Here is a 20,824-nt window from a genome sequence, read left to right as displayed (position 1 = left end):
AGCAAATTCTGGTTTGTCAAAATACTTGCTATATTAGCTAGTGATTATGAAGTCTGCTACAAAATCTTAGTATATGGCAGCATCAGAGGCGACCCATGCCTGTCAATGGGGGGGAGGGGGCGGCGGCAAGTGAGGGCAGCAGCTTCAGCAGTGTTACTGAGCATGCTCACTACAAACCAGCAAGTTTGGGGAGGGGAGGCATGTGAGCGTGCATGCCCCCCTCCACACATCGCCTCTGGGCAGCATAACAATTAACTAATAGTATTTCTGTGATCACCTAATTTTATTTTAATAGTATGACATGTGTTGTAGATTTGTAAATATTGGAGTGGTAGAGTGGAATCAAATGGAATTTAAACAGTGGTTTCTGACTCATCCAGGACAGGTGGTACTTCTTGTGGTAAGTATCATTGCCATGGCCACTTGTATTTTGGATTTCTGTTTTAGTGAGAAACTCTGCCTTTAAATATCTAAATTCTATGCTAATAATGCCATATGAATGCAGATTTCTAAATTTCAGTACAAAATGCTTGACTACTTGGTTGATAAGATGATTCTTTACCATAAACCTTTTCATTTCTGCAGGTTTAGTCCTGCTTCTGTACTCTGGTTCTCTGATTATCAGAGGTGGTTGGAGCAATTTAAAAGTTGCTTGAGGGTGGGACCATTTTGTATTGCCCAGCAGTCAGGGAAAAAAGAGAAGGGATAGCAGTCTTGACTTGAGGGCCTCAAACTTAATAGGGTAAAAATAGAGGAATAGTGGGAGGAGGGTAATTTTAAGGGCTGTAACAGAAGCTTACAGAAAAAATAGTTATATGTGAATTACATTTAAATAACATTTATGAATGTGAAAAAATCATTAGTATTTCCAGAGTCAGTTACCTGAAGTAAATATAGAAGAATGTGATCATTTGAGAAGAAGGTTAAGATAAAAAAAAAAATCTTTAAAGTGTGAAAAGATTATATTATTTTTTCTCTGTGTTCAGAAGGGAAATATCAAATAAGCATGGGGTTCTGCTACCATTGTTCATCAAAAGCAGCACTTATCTTCATTACTCCATTATTTGTGGAGTAAAGTACTGGTCAATGTAAGGATGTCAGAATCTGGCCCCAAGTTATTAAACCAATTTGTGTATTTATGCAACATGTACTTTTGAATTCAAAGAAATAGAAATTGTAGTTAATGCTGCTAGAATAATATTTGCCTTTTTTAGAGCCAAATTATGTTTAATAAGGATTGTACAAGAAGTTTCCAGAGTTCTGATCCAAAAATGGCACTGACAGAAATTCAAGATGAACTAGTCCAACATCTAGAGCAGCTTGCAGAGATGGCATCTGATATTCTTCAGTTTCACAAGCAAACCACACTAGAGGCATTGCTTACTCTGTACATCCATTGTAGGGACATACTTTCCAGTATGATAGATAAACAAATCTTCAAAAGGGAGGATTTTGAGTGGACAAGGTACAAAGTTTTTAAATTATTATAGGTGGGGATGATAGCAACACCTAATTACTTCCCATTATTGGACACTATTTTCAGTTGTTTATAACTTTGCCAAACTTTAAGCATTAGGGCTGAAATTTTCTATGCTGGGCATTTACTTCAGGCTCGGGGAAGGGGGGCTGTTTGTTTGTTTTGAAAATTTTGGCCAAAAAGACTGGCCATTTCTGGGAATGAACCTAAGGGAAAATGCTTGTTTTCCTATGTTAAAAAATTCTGGTGACCTTTTCTTTGAGAAGCTGTGTCACTCCATACTTTGCAGCAGAGACTTGAAATTTGGCAGGGGAGTAGCCTTTCTGTCAGGGATGTTCCTTTTGCCCACCCAATCAAAAACTGCCTAAATTTGACCAAGTTATATGCATTTGAAAAATCACAATTTGCACATGCCCAATAGAGACTTGCTAGAGCCTTTCAACTAAATTCTCCAAATATTCTGTCCATATTGGGCATGTTCCAGTTTGGGGCTTAGCAGGACTTTCCTGACTGTTATAGCTCTGGGTTGCTGCTGGACAGTTTGGGACCAGGCATCAGAACTGAGAGAGAGAAGCCAGTCACTCTCCTGTGCTGTCAGTGCCCCCTCCCTCCCTCTCTCTCCTTCCCCGCCCACTGGGCCCATGGAGCGTGTAGAAGGAAGCTGCCTGGTTCTAATGCAGAGGGGACAGGAGCTGGATAGGTACGTGTTGGGGGAGTAGATTGGGACTGGAAGCCGGGGAGGGAAATGGGAAGGGACTGGCTAGAGAGCACATGAGGAGACTGGGCCTGGCTAAGCCAAGAGACTCAGGCAAGGAGCCAGGTGTGGGGACAACACTGAGATTGGATGAAGAGCCCAGTGTTTCAAACATCAGTATGTCAAAGTGCACTACAAAACTTTTAGTATGTGATAGCAGGATCCACAAGACCCAATAGTGCCTGGCAAGCTAGTGTGCTGTACATTAAAACCCTGGTCTGCTGTGTATTAGCTGACCGTGTAAACAAGTCCTCTGAGTTTGTGGTATTTTTACTCATATAGTCAGTATTCCATGTCATTATGATAAAGTGATGCTTTATTTTCAGTACGTAAAATAATTACCTTTGCTTTCTAAATTTTCTCCTATTTATGATTATTTTTTTTGTTTGACTCTTTCTGCACCTTCAATTCTGTCTAATTTATCCCTGCATTTAAAAAATCCATGTGTTTTCCACACAGTGAATAGGTGTGTTGTTAATTTCTTTGTCATTCATTTTACAAGATTCTAATACACAAATATTATTTCAGGCAGTTGCGTTATGAATGGAATGAAATGAACACCACATGTAGGGTAGTTCAAGGTAATGCCTCCTTTATTTATGGCTATGAGTACTTGGGCTGTTCCTCTCGATTGGTTATTACACCGCTTACCGAGCGATGCTGGTTAACCCTTACTGGAGCACTACACTTGAATCTGGGAGGCTGTCCTGCTGGTCCAGCTGGTACAGGAAAAACTGAGACTGTCAAAGACCTGTCAAAAGTAAGTACCATATGCTGATAGGACAGAATAAATCTAGTGCATTTATGACATTTCCTTTTAGAGAAACTATAACCAATAGTTTTTCTGCTACACAGCTTCTGTCTGCATTCATCACTAATGGGTAACACATCTCACTTGTAGAATTTGAAGGCAATCTAGTGCTGTTTTTGGAGGTTCCAGGGCTCAGTTCAGACCACCATATCTTCTCCCTCCAACAATGTTGGCAGTTTTGTTTCTCCTTACCATTTTGTTGTATAATTTACATTTTTATTTGTTTTCTTGCAGTAGTCACTTGATTTCAGCTTTTAGCTCCTCTCTCACTTTCCTAAGGTGAAGAATTAATGGACTATTGAGACTCCCACTCTTTGCCTTCTCCAGTACAGTACTTCTTGAGTGTGATCCTACCACCCTCTACTCTGTCAGCAGAGAAGCCCTGCAGGCATGAGTCAAGTCCAAGAAGTGTTATGGGCAGCCTTTCAGGAACTTTCAAGGGCAAGCTATGCCTTACTCCCACAAATTACCAATCCCTCGCTCTGCCAGGGAATGGGGCTTTGGGTTAGACAGGTGTGCTGGAGCCTCAGCCCCAGGCTCAGCTCCAAGCAATGAGCCATCATAGAAGGCTTGACCAGGAACAAGATGAGAACCCCTCACAGCCTGCTAAGGGGTAAATATTGCAAACACTAGAGACTCTAGGTACCAAAACGACAAAAGCAAATGTGCCCTTAATAAGGCAGCAATTTGTATAGTGAATGAACAAGCAATATAAAAATTGGGGTTTAAGCCCTTTTTCCTTTGCTTTCCCACCCTGAGGAAGAGTTTGCTGGAGCTTTTCTCCTCAAAGAGGCTCTCTTACAGTACTCTGTAACAAATCCATTGCTCTTCCTCCACTCTGCAGCATAGAATCATAGAAATATGGGACTCAATAGGGCATCTCATCCAGTCTCTGCATTGAGGCAGAACTAAGTAATACCTAGACCATTCCTGATGGTTGTCTAACCTGTTTTTAAAAACCTCCAATGACAGAGAGATTCCATAGCCTCTAGATAATTTATTCCAATGCTTACATAGCTTACAGTTAGGAAATTTTTCCTAATGTCTAACCAAAATCTCTGTTTTTGCTATTTAAGTCCATTACTTCTTGTCCTGTCCTCAGACAATAAGGAGAATAATTTATCACCCTCCACTTTATAACAACCTTTTATGTACTTGAAGACTGTTAACATGTCCCCCTTCACTCATCTCTTCTTCAGACTGAACTCCAGTTTTTTCTATCATTCTTTGTTGGTCATGTTTTCTAGTCCTTTAATCTTTATATTTATGACAGCAGAGAAGCCTGTTACTTCTGTGAAGCCCTGCCTCAGCCTACAGTGTAATGGGAATTGTGCCTATCTGGTTTTTAGCCCTGACCCTTACTCAGAGAAGGATGCTCAGAGTCTGATGGATAGAAAGGGATCTCTCTCTTCCCCTTTTCCATAGGCTGGCTCCATATTAAAGTGTGCAGAGCATTTCTGGCAGTCTGTGAACAGAACAGATTTACATGAGGACTTTGTTCCCTATCCAGCTGTACCATAATGGGATTACAGGGAAGTAAGTGAGAAATAACTTTCTAGATTTAAAATGACTCCTGTTTTGCTGAATAAAGGCCTGAGAGGTACTAGCTCTCCTTTAAAGTACTCACTTGGGTGCTAGCCAACCTGGGTCAGCAGACAGGCATCCTTTCAGGCTCCAGGGTCCATCAAGCAGGCTATCCCTACAATCAAGCTATTTGGACCAGTACCCCTTCTTAATTAAGGGGTCCTCAAACCAGGATGCACAGGGCACATCTCCCTCCTTTAAACAGGTGAAGTACTGCATGTGCACCATCAAACAAAATTTATAAAATAAAAATATTAAACTAAAATGTTACATAAAATAATAAAGGAACTTCATGGAACTGAAGATAGGTGCAGCAGTAGCACCTCCCTGTAACATGGTACACTCACCTCTTGTGAGCGCCCCCTTGGCCAAGTGCACACCTGCACACTCTCTCTGACTGTCTCTCTTCTAGGATATAGCAGCACCCCAGGCTCCCTCCCTGGAGACAATGTCTTCACCCAGTTCCCTGCGGCCTTGTGCCATCTTCACCCTTACCTCTGGGCCTTGTCCTGATGGAGTCCCCGCAACCAGCTCAGGGCTCTTTCTCACTGTCCTTGGCTTCTGGAAGCACTGCCTTATCTGAGGCCCTGTAGCTCTGTTGGCCAGCTACACACTCCTACAGCTCCAGCAAAGAATTGAACTCCCTCTGGCCCTGCAGCTCTTCTTATAGTAGGTTGCTGGGCCCTGATTGGCTGTGTCCCACATATCCACTCTAGGCAGCTTGGAGTACCTTCTCCACTGCCCTTTTTTGGAGCGGGGTGTGGCAGGGCCACGAGGCCTCTAGCAGGGGGCCTCAGAGGGTTTGGTATACCCCATCACATTCTTCCACCCCAGTAAAAACATAAACACACCTTCAGAAGGAGACTTCCTTCTGAAAGATCCCATAGATCATAAAAGCGAGGATACACTCCACAGAAATATCAAAACCTCAATTATAGCCAGTCAGACCAAAAGTTTTTTGTATACTTAATAGAAAAATCAACTAGGTGGCAAGTCTTTGTGTTCTAGCACACTGGTATTCTGATCCATCTCTAGGGTTCCTCGGTGCTACAGTAATATAAATAATAATTGACTAGTGATATGATCGTTGCTGGGAATGAGGTACCTTGGGTTCTATTCTGGTCAAATCCTTGGTGTAACTTATGATAAGAGTTATGACTCCTAACTCAGTGGCTATAAGAAAGCTGTGTTTATACCCATGAGTAGCAATCAGTCATTCTAAGAACAAATCTTGGGCTTCCAAATTTACAGGTGAGGAGGTATTTGGGGAAATACTAGTGATATTAGTCTCTGAGAATGCGGAAACCTCAGACCTTACTGTCAAAACCAGCATAGCAATAGCTACCAACACTGGACTATCCAAAAAGTGACTATTACCCTAGCAGAGGGAAAAATCTGGAGTAGAAACTCCCAGCAAAACCTAGATCAGTTTCTTCCTAAACCAACAAAAATCCTTAGCATGACAAAGACAAAAAGAGCATTTGTGTATGAGGGCTTACAATTCCTGTAGAAGACTTCCTTCTTTGAGTGCTTGCTCATGTCCATTCAATTTAGGTATGTGTGCTCGCCACATACACCAGTGCAAGAAGTTTTTTCCCTCAGCAGTATTTGGAGGAGACCAGCTCCAGCACCCCCTGGAGTGGTGCACACATGCTGCAGTATATAGAGCGCCGCCAGCTCCCCTGACCTTCAGTTCCTTCTTGCCACCAGTGACAGTGCTGGAACTGTTCTGCTTCAGCTAGCGCTGTTTCTTTCTTGTTCATATGAACTCTTTAATTCTTGTATTATAGTGTATATATAGTTTTCCATTAGTGTTAGTAAATCCCTTAGTTAGAGACTTCATAGGTCCTGAACAGGACTTTGCCTCGGGACAGAGCATGCCCCGGTCCTCAGGCTTTAAGCCCTGTGATCGCTGCAAGCAGCCCATGCCCATTAGTGATACACACAGCAGCTGTCTGCATTGCTTGGGCAAAGGGCACATTAGTGAAGAGTGCAATATTTGCAAGTCTTTCAAGCCAAGGACTAAGAAGGAGCACGATATTCATTTAAGAGTGCTCCTTGTGGCCCTCACCCCGGTACCGGAGCAATGCTCCAACTCGGCGCCGAGCACCATGATGGTGCCAGGTCAGTCTTCAGTCCCCCACAAGGGAAAGGATAAGCAAGTTCCTGTGCTGGGCAACTCTTCACCCCCATCAGGATCTTGGTCCCAAGCTCCGGTTGAGTGTGTAGCCCAGCCCACTCCCTGCCAGCCACCCTGGATAGTGGCAGAGGCTTCCACCAGCTCTGGGTACTGTCTACACCGAAGGCCCTGCAGGCAGCGCAGGAGATCATATCTCTCTGGGTGCCGCCCACACAGGTTCCTGCAGTTCCCTGGTCACGGGGTAAACCCACATTCAGACCACCATGGTCCCCACCTCAGCCGCACCATTCCCCATTGTGGGGACGTCCCACCAGTGCTTGCCCTCCTAGAGCCGCCATGCCTCTGACTATGAAAGGCATGCGCAGCGCAGCCCCATTCAGTCCCCAGACCTTGGGCACAGGCAGAGAGGCTTGAGGCACAGGTCGCCAGCGCCCGGGCGCGGACCTCTGGAGGCATCTGACCCCTGGCGGGAGTACTGGTCCCAGCATCCAGTATCTCCAAGACCACGGTACCACTCCAGGGACCCATCAACGGACTGATGCTTCCATTCCTTGGACCATCACCCTTCACCTAGGAGGGCATCACTGTGTGCGGGCACTTCCCAGCACTGGGCCCGTTCCAAATCCTGGTCCCGCTTACCTTCCTGGTACAGTTCGTCAAGCGCGAGATGTAGGTCACCAGTTCCAGGCCTTTGCGGATCTGTCGAGTGCCACTGGTCCCCAAGACCCCCTTCCAGATCAGACTCCAGGCGGAGTGACTGGCATCGGCCGGGGCAGAGACACCATTCCATTCTGTCCTGGTTGCCTGGGAGCGATCACTCAGGATCTAGCCCTGGTTCGGGGCAAGGTTCCCTGATGGTGGGGCAAGCTCCAGTACCAGCGGTACCAGCTACATTGTCGGCATGGAAACCAGCCCCGTGGGCTCAGGCACAATGGCCGGTGCCATGGTACCCAGGGGAACCTGTGGGGGTTCACTCAGCCCTCCCAGGCCACCCACTCAGTGTTCGGAGCCTCAGAGAGACCAATTGCCTCTCTCTCCCGCCCTCCTTCAGTGCACAAAGCCTTGGGTGCAAGGACCCACAGGTCCAAGAGGGACTAAGGGAGCAAGCCACTGGGCCACCAATGGTTGAGGAGGACCCTACGGTGCCGGCATCTTCCTTGTCATTGCCAGATGAGGCTATAATGGACGCCCCTCCGCCGAATCCTCCAGATGATGCTAAAGTGCACCAGGAAGTATTGAAGAAGGTTGCTGCCAACCTGGCCTTCAGGCAGAGGAGTTAGAGGAGCCCTCGGACTCTCTCTTTGATGTCCTCTCATCCACAGCACCGGCCAGGATGGTTTTGCCTCTTCATAAAGGGGTCTCAAAGATCACCAATGCCCTGTGGCAAACTCGTTCCTCTGTGCCCCCCGTCTCCAAGTGGGCTGAGAGCAAGTACTTTGTGCCATCCAAAGGCCACGAGTACCTGTACACCCACCCTGCTCCCAACTACCTAGTGGTAGAGGTGGTTAACTACAAGGAGCGACAGGGTCAACCTGGGGCTATCCCTAAGAACAAAGATTCCAAGAGGCTAGTCTTGTTTGGGCATAAAGTTTATTCATCCTCTAGTCTCCACTTGAGGGTGGCCAACCATCAGGCCCTCCTAGGATGTTATGACTTTAACATGTGGCAAGCCATGGCCAAGTTCGAGGGCTCCCTTCCTGAGTCTTCTAGGAAGGAGTTCTGGGCAATCATGGAGGAGGGCACCATTGCAGCTAGGGCGACTCTACAGGAGGCATAGGATGTGGCAGACACCACCACCCGAACCATGGCCTCAGATGTCGCTACATGCCAAGGATGCTGGCTGCTCCTCTCTGGGTTGTCCACGGAGGCTCAGCAGTCGATGCAAGACCTTCCCTTCAATGGGCAAACCCTGTTTGCGGAAGAGATGGACAATAAGCTCCATGGCCTCAAGGACTTCTGCATGACCCTTAAAATGTTGGGCCTGTATGTTCCCGGCCCTGGTCCGCAAGCAGTTCAAGCCACAGAAGCCTCAGGGCCAGGGGAATCACCCTCACCAGGAATCTCCCCATAAGAAATCCAGAGGCTATAAGTGGTGTCCTAGCCACCAGCCTTCGCAGGCTTCTCAGTCGAGCTCAGCTTGCAATAAGCAGGCAGGCAAGCGACCATTTTGAGGCTACGCTCGAGGACTATTCCCAGGATTCTTCCTTACCTATTTTTGCCAACTGCCTTTCTCCTTTCCTTTCTGCGAGGGCATCTATAATATCGGGCTGATGGGTCCTCAGTACAGTGGTGTGGAGTTACACCTTTCAGTTGCTTTCTACCCCTCCTTCCCACCCCCTCACCCCATCCTTCTCCAGGGACCCTTCTCACGAGAGTCTCCTCTCACAGGAGGAAGAGGGGTTATTGCAGCTAGGTGCAATGGACGTCGTTTCTCCAGAGTACAGGAACAAGGGGTTCTATTCCCTTTACTTTTTAATCCCAAAGGCCAAGGGCGGTCTGTGACCTATCCTGGACCTGCAAGACTTGAACCATTTCCTAGTGAAGCTGAAGTTCCGCATGGTCTCCCTGTCCTCCATCATACCCTCTCTGGATCTGGGACACTGGTATGCTGTCCTCGATCTGAAAGATGTGTACTTTCACATCACCATCTTTGAGGGACACAGACTCTTCCTCCAGTTTATGGTAGGTCCCAACCACTGTCAGTTTGCCATCCTCCCATTTGGCCTAGCATCCTCCTGTTCGGCCTAGCGACAGTTATTTCCCAAGTGCATGTTGGTGGGGGATGCTTACCACAGAAGTCGGGGTGTCCAGATCTACCTGTTCCTTGATGACTGGCTAGTCAAAGGCAGCTCCGGGTCCAAAGGGATGTCACACTACTGTTAAGCCACTTGCCGTTGCCTCGGCCTGTTGATAAACAACAAAAAAATCCATGTTAGAGTTCATTGGAGCAATGCTTGACTCGACCTGTGCCAAGACGTTCCTGCTGCTGTGGAGATTCAGGGCACTGACGAACCTCATCGTGGAAGTCTCTGCATTTCCTCTGACCACAGCCAGGGTTTGCCTGCACCTCGTAGGTCTCATGCAAGCGTGCACATATGTGGTGTGCCATCCCAGGCTCTGGATGTGACCCCTGCTGCAATGGCTGGCAACGGTCTACTCCCAATCCAGGGACCACCTGGAAAAGGTTGTTACTGTCCCCGCGGCGGTACTTACCTTGCTGCGATGATGGACTGACCCCAGGACAGTCCTGGAAGGAGTTCCCTTCATCAGCACTCCTTACTCAGGTGAGTTGGTTTCGGATGCCTCGGACCTTGGCTGGGGGGTGCACCTCTCCAGACCCAAGGGTATGTGGTCCCCAGGGGAAATGATGCTACACATAAATGTCAAATTGCTCAGGGTGGTGCACAGAGTGTGCGTGATCTTCCTACCTCATGTATCGGGCAGAGTGGTCAGAGTCTTGATGGACAACACAGCCTTGATGTTCTACATCAACAGACAAGGGGGAGCGCGATCCTCAGCCCTCTGCCAAGAGGCACTCTGTCTCTGGGACTTCTGCATCAACCATGGAATCCACCTAGAAGTGTGTCACCTTCCGGATGCTAAGAACATGCTAGCAGATCACTTAAGCAGGGACTTCTCCTCTCACCATGAGTGGGTGCTCCTCCCCGAGGTAACCAGCACAATCTTCAAGAGGTGGGGAACTCCCTAAGTGGATTTGTTCACTACCAGGCAGAACAGGAGTTGGCACAGGTTTTGCTCCAGATGGGGTCTGGGCAAGGGCTCCCTCTCCAATGTCTTCCTCCTGCCGTGGGCAGGAAGCCTGATGTATATGTTCCCTCCGATTCCGCTCATCAGCGAGGTCCTAGTGAAAATCAAGCGAGACAAGGCTCAGGTTATCATGATCACCCTGGCGTGGCCTTGCCAGCACTGGTTCAGGATGCTATCGAGCCAGCAGCAATCCCTCCATGGCCCCTGCTGAACCGACCGGACCTGTTGTCACAGGATCACAGTTGACTCTTGCACCCCAACATCGCGCCCCTCCACCTCACAGCATGGATGTTGCATGGTTGAACCCTGAGAAGCGGGTCTGTTCGGAAGGCGTCCAAAAGGTCCTCCTTGAGAATAGGAAGCCCTCGACTAGACAGACTTACCTGGCAAAATGGATGAGGTTCTCCAGCTGGGCGGCTGAATGGGGCATCTCCTCTTCGCATTCTTTGGTGCAGTCGATCTTAGACTACCTGCTACATTTGAGGAACCAGGGCCTGGCACGCTCCTCGGTCAAGGTGCATCTGGCAGTCATTTCCACCTTTCATCCGTCAATCCAGGGGCAGGGTCAGACGGTATTCTCCCATAACATGATCAGGTTCCTCAGAGATCTTGAGAGACTTTATCCACAAGTTCGGTTCCTGGTCCCTCAGTGGGATCTCAACTTGGTGTGGGATGGTTCCCAAATAAATCTTTAAATTACAAAGCTGTTGTTCTATAGAGCAGGAACTTCAATTAGTGACTATTGGTCTACTGTAAAAATAATTAAAACAGTGCTTAACCTTTGCCACCCTGCTTCTGTGATTCACCGCTCATTACTTCCCATTAGGGATGAATAAGCAGAGAAGGAGTGCAGCAGAATAAGAGATTTCTTACCTGTTGATAATTCAGCCATGCTGGTAGACTGACAAATGAACAGAATACTCGCTGTAACCATTTAAAGGTTTCTGTAAAGGTAAATGACATTGACATTTAATCACAACATTTTTATATCAGTTTGGTGTCTTAATGCTAATAATTAGTTGCTGGAGTATTTCTACAGTTTTAAAAGAACTTTTCTGGTGGCCTACACTGCAGGGTAGGCTTTAGTTCTGGAGCCTTCAGCAACGACGTTGGACTATTTCCGAATTCTGTAGGTGGGATATTTTACCTATTAATGATGAATTAGTAGAGAAGCTTCTACAATAGAATCTCAGTTATGAATAACAGAGTTACGAACTGACCAGTCAACCAGACACCTCATTTGGAATTGGAAGTACACAATCTGGGAGCAGCAAAGACGAAAGAAAAAAAGGAAAGCATATACAGTACCGTACTGTCTTAAACATAAACTACTTAAAGGGGGAAGCAACATTTTTCTTCTGCATAGTAACATTTCAAAGCTGTATTAAGTCAATGTTCAGTTGTAAACTTTTGAAAGAACAACCATCATGTTTTGTTCAGAGTTATGAACATTTCAGAGTTACAGACAGCCTCCATTCCCTAAGTGTCCATAACTTTGAGGTTCTACTATCATAGAAAATTATCAGTTCAGAAATGTATTATTCCATATGTGTGTGTGTGCTCGCACGCACATATGCATAAGTACATATACAGTTATATATTATGGATACACATGCATAAATTAACATTACTTGTGGTACAGACAAATAGAATTTGGGCTTGATTCATTGAGTTTGTTACAGTGTCTATTACTTTGTGCTATTATTTTAAAAGTGAACATCCTACCATATATTAATTTCAAGATGGCCATCCTCTTCCCCTGAGCTTCACAATAATATTCTGTCTCCCCTAATTTCTTAATCAGATTGCCAGATTGAACAATTGAATAGAGAGCAAGTTGCATTTTTTCCTCATAGGGAAGGAAAGATTGGGGAGGGGGGAAGGTAAAGAACAAAATTGAGACTCAAAATCTACTAAAGATATAGAAAAGGAAAAAAACAAACAAACAAAAAAAATCAGAATAAACAAAATATGAAAGATGCAGCAATGTTGCCATCCCATGGCATGTTCGGATGTAGAGCATGGTTACCAGCAGATCCATCATAAATGAGAGTGGGGTACCAACCCCAAAGGGCCACTGAGGTATAAATAGTTTGTGTAGCTTGACTCAACAATGACTGGGAAATCGGGTGTAACTGCGTGTCAGGATATATAATCCCACATTGGGATTGAGGGCTCTTCTGATGACTCACTGTCAACAGGTGTTAGAACCCTGTATAAATTTGGTGAGAATATTATGTTGACTGATCGTGGCAGGTGGAGCTTTTTAACTGCCCAAGATAGTACAGGCTATTAACTAGGAAGGCTTGACCCTTTGGTTTGAGAGGAGTAGGGATGAAGACAGAGATGAAATCCTTAAGTAAAGCAGGCTGGGGGAGAAATTTTAGGATGAGATTTATGTTTTTTTATGTTAGAAAGGAAACATGGTCTAGTTGACTGGGTAGTAGAGTAGGAGTCAGAAGACCTGGATTCTATTTCTGGCTCTACCAACTGACTTGGCACGCAAGACTTCATCTTCCTGTGCCTCTGTATCCACTCCGACCTTCTGTTATTTCTATTTATTTTAGACTATAAACTCTGAGAGAGACGCTGTCTCTGAGTATGTGTTTGTACCAGTTCCCTTGTACAATGGATTCCTGATCTTGCTTTGGACTCTAGGAGTTACTGTAATAGAAATAAGTATTATATTATTTGATTTTCCATTAAAGCCAAACCCCAGGAAGGGGTTAAGTGTGCCATTATACAGCTTGTGTAGACATTATTTGTAGTTGGGGAGCAGGGGAAGGAGAGACATGACCTACTCAGAGAGAGAGAGAGGGAGAAGGATGGCCGTGTGATTAAATCACTGGCTTTGTATCACAGAATACCCACGACCAATTCCTGGCTCTGCTACAGATTTTCAATATGATATTGGGCATAATTTTTCTGATTCATTTCTTCATCTGTAAAATGGGGATACTTCACTACCTCTCAGGGGTTTTGTGAGGATAAATTTATTAATATGTGTAAGGTGCTCTGATACTACAGGGCCATATAAGTATCCAGAGAGAGAGAGAGAGAAAATATTTGAAAGGTTTAAACACCAAAGAGAGAGAATTTGTTTAGTATAATTAAAGTTGGTACAAGTAGGGTAATGGCACATTTTAAATCTAGGTTGGAGAAGACACTGGTAAATGTACAATAAGAATCAGACCTGCACTGTCAGGGAGATGGACTAGATGACCTACAAGGTAGGTCTCTTCCATCTGTAGATTCTGTGTGTGATGGGTTGGGTCACAGAAGCCCCGTTGGGACTGCCATCTGACGTGCTGAGACTACCTCTAAGCCATTTTCCCTTGCAGTTTGGGACTTCAGTACATTGCCTGGTTGTGCCAGACACGCTAGTCTGCTACAAACACAGACCCAGGTCTGAACCATGTCCCCCAAAAGCTGCAGGCTTAATTGAAAACAATTTAAGAAGTGCTCCTGTCTCCAACACCCAGATACCCAGTTCCCAATGGGATCCAAACCCCAATAAATCCATTTTACTGTGTATAAAGCTTATACAGGGTAAATTCATAAATTGTTCGCCCTCTATAACACTGATAGAGAGATATGCACAGCTTTTTGCTCACCCAGGAATTAATTACTTGCTCTTGGTTAATTAATGAGTAAAAAGTGATTTTATTAAATATAAAAAGTAGGATTTAAGTGGTTCCAAGTAATAACAGACATAACAAAGTAAATTACCAAGCAAAATAAAACAAAAACTGCAAGTCTAAGCCTAATACAGTAGGAAACTAAATGCAGGTAAATCTCACTCTCAGAGATGTTCCAATAAGCTTCTTTGACAGACTAGACTCCCTCCTAGTCTGGATCCAGCAATCACTCACACCCCAATAGTTACTGTCCTTTGTTCCAGTTTCTTTCAGGAATCCCTTTGAGGTGTAGAGGCTATCTTTTGAGCCAGCTGAAGACAAAATGGAGAGGTTTCCAGGGGCTTATATTGTCTTCCTTTTGTGGGTGGAAACCCCTCTCTTCTCCTGTGCAGAATCACAGCTACAAGATGCAGTTTTGAAGTCACATGGGCAAGTCACATGTCCATGCATGACTCAGTTCTTTACAGGCTGACGCTGTTATTTACATGTTAGTTTGAACGTTCCCAGGAAAGTTCAGATGTGGATTGGCGTCTCTCAAGGTCCATTGTTAGCTAAGTACTCCCAATTACTTGAATAACCCCTTCACATTATGTTGAACAAATCTGCCTTATGTGCTTCCTTCAGCAAACACTTTAAATACAAGCATAGAGTCAATACTCATAACTTCAGATATAAAAATGATACATGCATATGAATAGGATGAATACATTCAGTAGAACATAACATTTGCAAAGATATTTTACATGGCATATCGAGCATATGTTATATTTACACTCATAAGCATATTTCTATAAAGCATTATGAGGTGCAACGTCACACTGGGCCATGACAGTTTGCCTTCCTTACATGAAGAGTTTTATGGAAATCAGTAAACTATTCATTGTGAGTAATTATCCTTATAAGAATTTTAATGAGTATTATATTTTTTGCAAACCTCAGTTGAATATAAAACAAATACTGTAGCTATGAAGAATGTAGTCACTCTTAAGGGTAATGGTTGTTCAGAATAAAACTTCAGCCTTGTTTAAAAGTTGAATCCTAAGAACACATATACATGATGATTTCAGGCCATTCTGAAAATAAATAAAAATATGGGAATAAATAAATCCCTAATGCAAAACCATTATAGTTGAGGGGTTACAGTGGGGATGGAACTGGCCCATTGCCTTTTATTCTTCCCTGTGTAGCTCTAAAATGTTGCATTATACCTTTAATTTATCATTTCCAAAGTGATTTTAATTGGTACAGAAATGCATCATTAATTAAAGTTTACATCAGAGTAAGAAAGCCAGTGATACTTGGAAGAACTTATGTTATGGAGGTCGCTAACCATTTTTTTTAATAATGAAGACCAAAAAGATAGTTAATTGTGTCCATTCATGATAAATGTTAAGGTTTTACTGACTGTCAAATTTATGAAACTCTAATTCAGGGCATATAATTCTATAGTTTGTTGCACTAATAAGATGATACAGTATCAGACTGCTATATTTTAAGATACGTCTTATTGCTTTCAAATCAGCTTTGTGAATAAAATTGGGCCATCAAGTTCATGTCATTTTCTTACAATTTAGATGTGTTTCCCTCGACTGCTGAAACAATTTTAGTTTTTTTAAATTGATCATATTATCATAAATATTTGGAAGTAAGTCAAAGATGCTATATGGTACATATCTGGGTGTAAGGGATTCAACTATATACATCAGTTCTAGTTTCCTTAATAGCATGCTGGTGAGAATGTTGAGCTTTTTTACCATGAGACCATAGTTTGTCTGTTTTGGAAAGGATTAATTAAATATATTACATAGATGGTGCCAAAAATATTTGTGATGCCAATATTTTCTTTCTTTTAATCTATTTCATTAAATTTGCTGTATTTAATACATACATTTTATTTAGCAAAAACAAATCAGTTATTTTAGCCCTTTGTATAATTTTAATTTCTTGTCCTTTGGTTGAGCTCTGAACTGTTCAGTATTAAAATGCTTAAGAAACATATACTTGGTAGATATGTGTTAAAAATATTGATGTTTTCAGCTTCTTTTTGGCCCCTACTTTTTATTAAGAGACAAAACTTACTGCTACTTTTCTTCTTTTAAAACTGTATATTGTTAGAGAATATTGGAAGCTTTGCTTCTATGATCTAAAAAGCCTCAGAAAATGTTTATAAACATCACTGGAAAACTGATACGTGAGATGTTGACCTTTATTCATAAAACAGTAATACACCAAGGATGCAATGCTGCAAAGTGTTGAGCATCCTCAACTCCCTTTGAATCGGACTTCAGAATACAGTAGAACCTCTGAGTTACAAACACTTCGGGAATGGAGATTGTTCATAACTCTGAAATGTTCTGAACAAACTCCAAACAAAACATTATGGTTGTTCTTTGAAAAGTTTACAAGTGAACACTGACTTAATACAACTTTGAAATATTATTATGCAGAAGAAAAATGCTGCTTTTAACCATCTTAACTTAAATGACACAAGCACAGAAACAATTTCCTTGCCTTGTCAAATCTTTGTTTAAACTTTCCCTTTATTTTTTAGTAGTTTACATTTAACACTGTTCTGTATTTGCTTTTTATTTTATTTTATTTTATTTTATTGTCTCTGCTACTGCCTGATTGTGTACTTCCGGATACAAATGAGGTGTGTAGTTGACTGGTCAGTTCATAACTCTGGTGTTCATAACTTTGAGGTTCTACTGTACTTAATATCTTACCGGAGGTTTTCAGTATCTCACAGCATCAGGTCTTATTTTCTCATATCTATCTTTTTATTCTTCATGTGTATGGTCAACCATTACAGTAGCTGTCTACTGAAATGAAAAAGAAAGAAAGCCCTTTTACATGGCAAATTACATGTATACAAGTTATAAAAGAGAGTGTATAAGGTAATCAGATGCATTAATTTAAAATAGCTGAATGAATTACATAACTATTTCAGAACAAGTAATTAGTATAGCAAATGGGAAATCTCACAATGAAGATTCTCACATCTGATTTAAAAAATATAGATGGGATTAGCACAGAAACATGTTGGGTGTGCATAGAGATGCCGTGCAGGCAACCCAGGATTAGAACCAAGTGGCCGTTCAGAGAAAGATTTTTTTTTTTTGGTTTCCAAAAGTAAGAATTCATGTCCCCCTGCTGTAAAGCTCTGGGTACCAGCTGAGCCATGTACGTAATTTTCTTTCTTTGGTAAAAGGAAAATGCTGTTGCAGAGTGGCTTTCTAACAATGGAAGTAGTGACTGAGATTATGGAAGATAGAGAATGGGCAAACTGCACTTAATGTGTTCAATTCTAATTTCACATTGCCCTCCTAATTTTCAAAAGGTAACAAGTGTGCTCCATCATTCTCCTTCCTACTCAGCACTTGTTTTGGATGTCACTCTTTTACTTCTGTTCCCTCTGTCTGGAACTCTTCCCTTCACCCGTACCAATTGCTTTGGCATTTTCAGTTTCACCTTAAACAAATAATTTTCTTGAGTTCATAATTGAGTCACTATAAAACACTTTGGGGAATTAGGCCACATTCAGCCCTTGAGTAATTTCATAGGCTTGTGGAGTTGGACCCATTTTTACATGCCGAGATGGGTAGTTTTTCTGAAAGTAGTAGAATTTCTATAGTTTTTCTATAGGTACATAGGCTGAATTTTCCACACTGCATGTAGAATAAAAAACAAAGTATAGTAAATATATTGTAATAAATTATTATTCTACAAGGGCTTATATGTGACCATTTCACTTCAGGTGTGTGCATGCCAATGCATTGAAGCCAGAGATATTTTTTCCATAATTGTACCATTAGCGTAGCGCATGCGCCCTCGGCATTCTTGTACTTCCTGCTGAAGTTATAAAGAGGCACAAATACCCCTACCCTCCACGGTTGTTTCTTCCTGCTCGTGGTTCGTAATCAGAGCATAAGTCTTAGTCACACTCTTTTCCCTTTCTCTTATCGGAGAATTTTTTCTACAAATTATTCTCTGTCTTCCAGAATGGAAGCTGCTTTGCATTCCCCTTAAAATCCAGCTGCTCAGTACATGGCGGTTCAGACTCCACACTGTCCAGGAGCACACCATCAGACTTGACAGTAGCCCCTTGCCAGAGGGAGTTGAAGAGAAGATGCCATTATCCTTCTCCGGTGCCAGATTTTACTTTTGGAATCAAAGTGTCAGGACATTCAGGCTATTTTAAAAAATTTCCTCATCTCCAAATTTTCTTATTAAATGTTTATCTTCCACATTTTATTCTGAGTCATTGTGGGGATGCTTGGATATGTAAATTGGTATGATAAGTCTTCAATTCCCAATGGCTCAGCTGATTATTTTAGGAGATTTTAATGCTCGAATAGGTCCCCCAACAAACACAGTATCAAGGGAAGAAAACACTGAAGAGACTTTAACTCCTGCCCTGTGCTAAGAATTTTCAATGCTAAAATAATATTGCAGATGCTCTATGGGGCCAAAATTTGGTGTAGAGGCCAAATTTCAGCCTTAGTATTTTTGAGGAGATTTTTAATTCTCCCAGTTTCTACCCCTGCCTCATTTTTACATGCCGAGATGGGTGTTTTTTCTGAAAGTAGTAGAATTTGTATAGATTTTCTTAAATTTTGGTCTAAGATCTGTACTCTTCCAAATTATAGATTGGTTTGTATTTGCCTTTAGGAGATGGAGGAACAACCTGGGTACTCCTTATTTTCATGGTATAAGACCATCCATATTATTATAGTTAGGTTCGGTTTTTCTGTTACTCCTTTGCAATATGTTTTAACCAATGTAATCAACTCAGAATGACAGATGTTACCCAAGAAGAAGATACGGCTATGATTCCTGATTTTAACTTTGCCTTTGGGTTTTCTACTTTGAAGATTGCCCATGTTTTTAACTATATTTGAATTATCAAATCCTCATTTATGTAAGATACATACTCTGTTAAGATTCCAGATCATGGAAACTGCTGTCCTTAAAGGCAGATATGAAAAAGTTCCTTCACATCTTCTTTTTTGCTCATCTGGAGCATTGGAAGATCTACCTCATTATAGAATGATTATAGAATTTTTGGATTGTAGAATTTTCCAGCTGCTGAAAGCAAGAATTTAACCTTTTTTGCTTAATAAAAAAAAAGAATTTTTATCGCCATCTCTAAAGATAATGATTTTAGTATTTTCACAGTCCACAGTAGTAATTAAATCAATGCGAATTTTTGCCCTATTAGCATTGTACCAAAGAAGAGAGTTTTTATTAAGTTCTGATTGGCATTTTAATATATTATACGGATATTGCTGCTGTTTTAGATTGTGTATATTTTTCTTTCTGTATTTGCAAAAGACGTATGTCATATGCAATCTAGTAAAACTGAAGAGAATGCTGCCCTTAAAGGATGTGAAATTGACAAAAACTTTCCCCGAGGGCTGCCCAGGATGCACTGACTCTGTCTTAGCCTCCCTGCCAGCTCTAGGGCTGTAGAAGCAGAGAACAGGCACTCAGCCTCCCTGCCTCCCCCTCCAGATCTGGGTCCAGAGAGACATCGAGTTGGGAGAGGTGGGGAGGCTGAGCATCCTCTAGTTCTGCAGCTGGAGAAGCTGAGCACTCCAGCTCTATGCCTCTCCAGCCTGGAACTGGTCTTGGGGGTGGAAGGGAGGCTAAGCACCCCAGTTCTTTGCTTCGGTTTTTTGAGTATTATACTGATCTTGAATAAGTAATAAATAATGTACAATGTAGTATGTTAACATTTTATTGTAACTTTGCCCTAATAAAAAGTTTTTTTTAGAAAGTCTTATGAAATTTTGTCCTGATTCAGGATGAACGTACATACCCACTGCTGTCAAGCAGGTTTGAGTTGGCACACCTGAACCATGCCACTGCTGCTGGTACCTGTGCTACCACAGCTACATTACTATTTATATTTGCATTAGCTCAATGAGAGCTAGCACAAGTATATGTGTGCAAACTGGGTCTCACACCCCTAGCTCCTAGTACAGATGTAGCCTAAATGTCAACATTGTTCACTATTTCACAGTTCTTTGAAGCATGTATAAAAGGAGAGGAAGTATCGTACTGTTAAGATTTCCACAATTTATTCCAGTTTCTCAAAGTATAGATTGTACCTGTCCCCTCCCGCACAAGCTGCTGGGGAAGAAGAGGTATGGAAAATGTTTACATTAAAATTATGTCTACGTTGCAAAAGAAAAGGTGTGCAAAGACACGGCAACTCTGCTTTTAGCTCAGTTTTAGCAACTTGAGTGAACGTTTGTAGGGCAGCCTTGGGTTGAACTTGACCTGCTAAAAGTTGAGTTTCTGTGTCTTCACTGTTATTTTAAACCTGCGTTAACTAACCTGAGTTAGGAACTTACTGGGGTTTTTTTGTTTGTTTGTTAGTTTTTACTTTGCAGTGTAGGCATAATCTAAGCGAAGGAGGCCTTTAAAAAATGCGGACTGGTTGTAGGGGAATGCAGTTTGTTTAATTTTCCTGAAGGGGGGCTCAGCTTTCAAATGTTTGGGAATACTTCCCTAATTGTAAATGTGAAGAGTGATGATTTAGAAATGTAAAGGGTGAATCAGAACTAAGGTGAGGTTACTTCTCTCCTTTTAGAATCATTTATAAAAATTTGTCCATCAAAAACAATTTTTCAAAAATATGCTTTCA

The 20,824-nt window shown here is 42.6% G+C and overlaps 1 protein-coding gene across 1 annotated transcript in view; it reads left to right on the top strand.

Annotated features, from left to right (window-relative positions):
• DNAH14 (dynein axonemal heavy chain 14) overlaps positions 1 to 20,824 on the top strand; it is a 454,489-nt gene that overhangs the window by 150,534 nt on the left and 283,131 nt on the right. Inside the window, 3 exon segments of the mRNA XM_073336702.1 lie at positions 313 to 400; positions 1,215 to 1,465; positions 2,760 to 2,991. Of these exon segments, the coding sequence (XP_073192803.1) occupies positions 313 to 400; positions 1,215 to 1,465; positions 2,760 to 2,991 (571 nt within the window).

This window comes from Lepidochelys kempii, chromosome 3 (genome assembly GCF_965140265.1).
Source record: "Lepidochelys kempii isolate rLepKem1 chromosome 3, rLepKem1.hap2, whole genome shotgun sequence".
Taxonomy (NCBI): domain Eukaryota; kingdom Metazoa; phylum Chordata; order Testudines; family Cheloniidae; genus Lepidochelys; species Lepidochelys kempii.
This window is presented reverse-complemented; position numbering and strand designations above follow the sequence as displayed.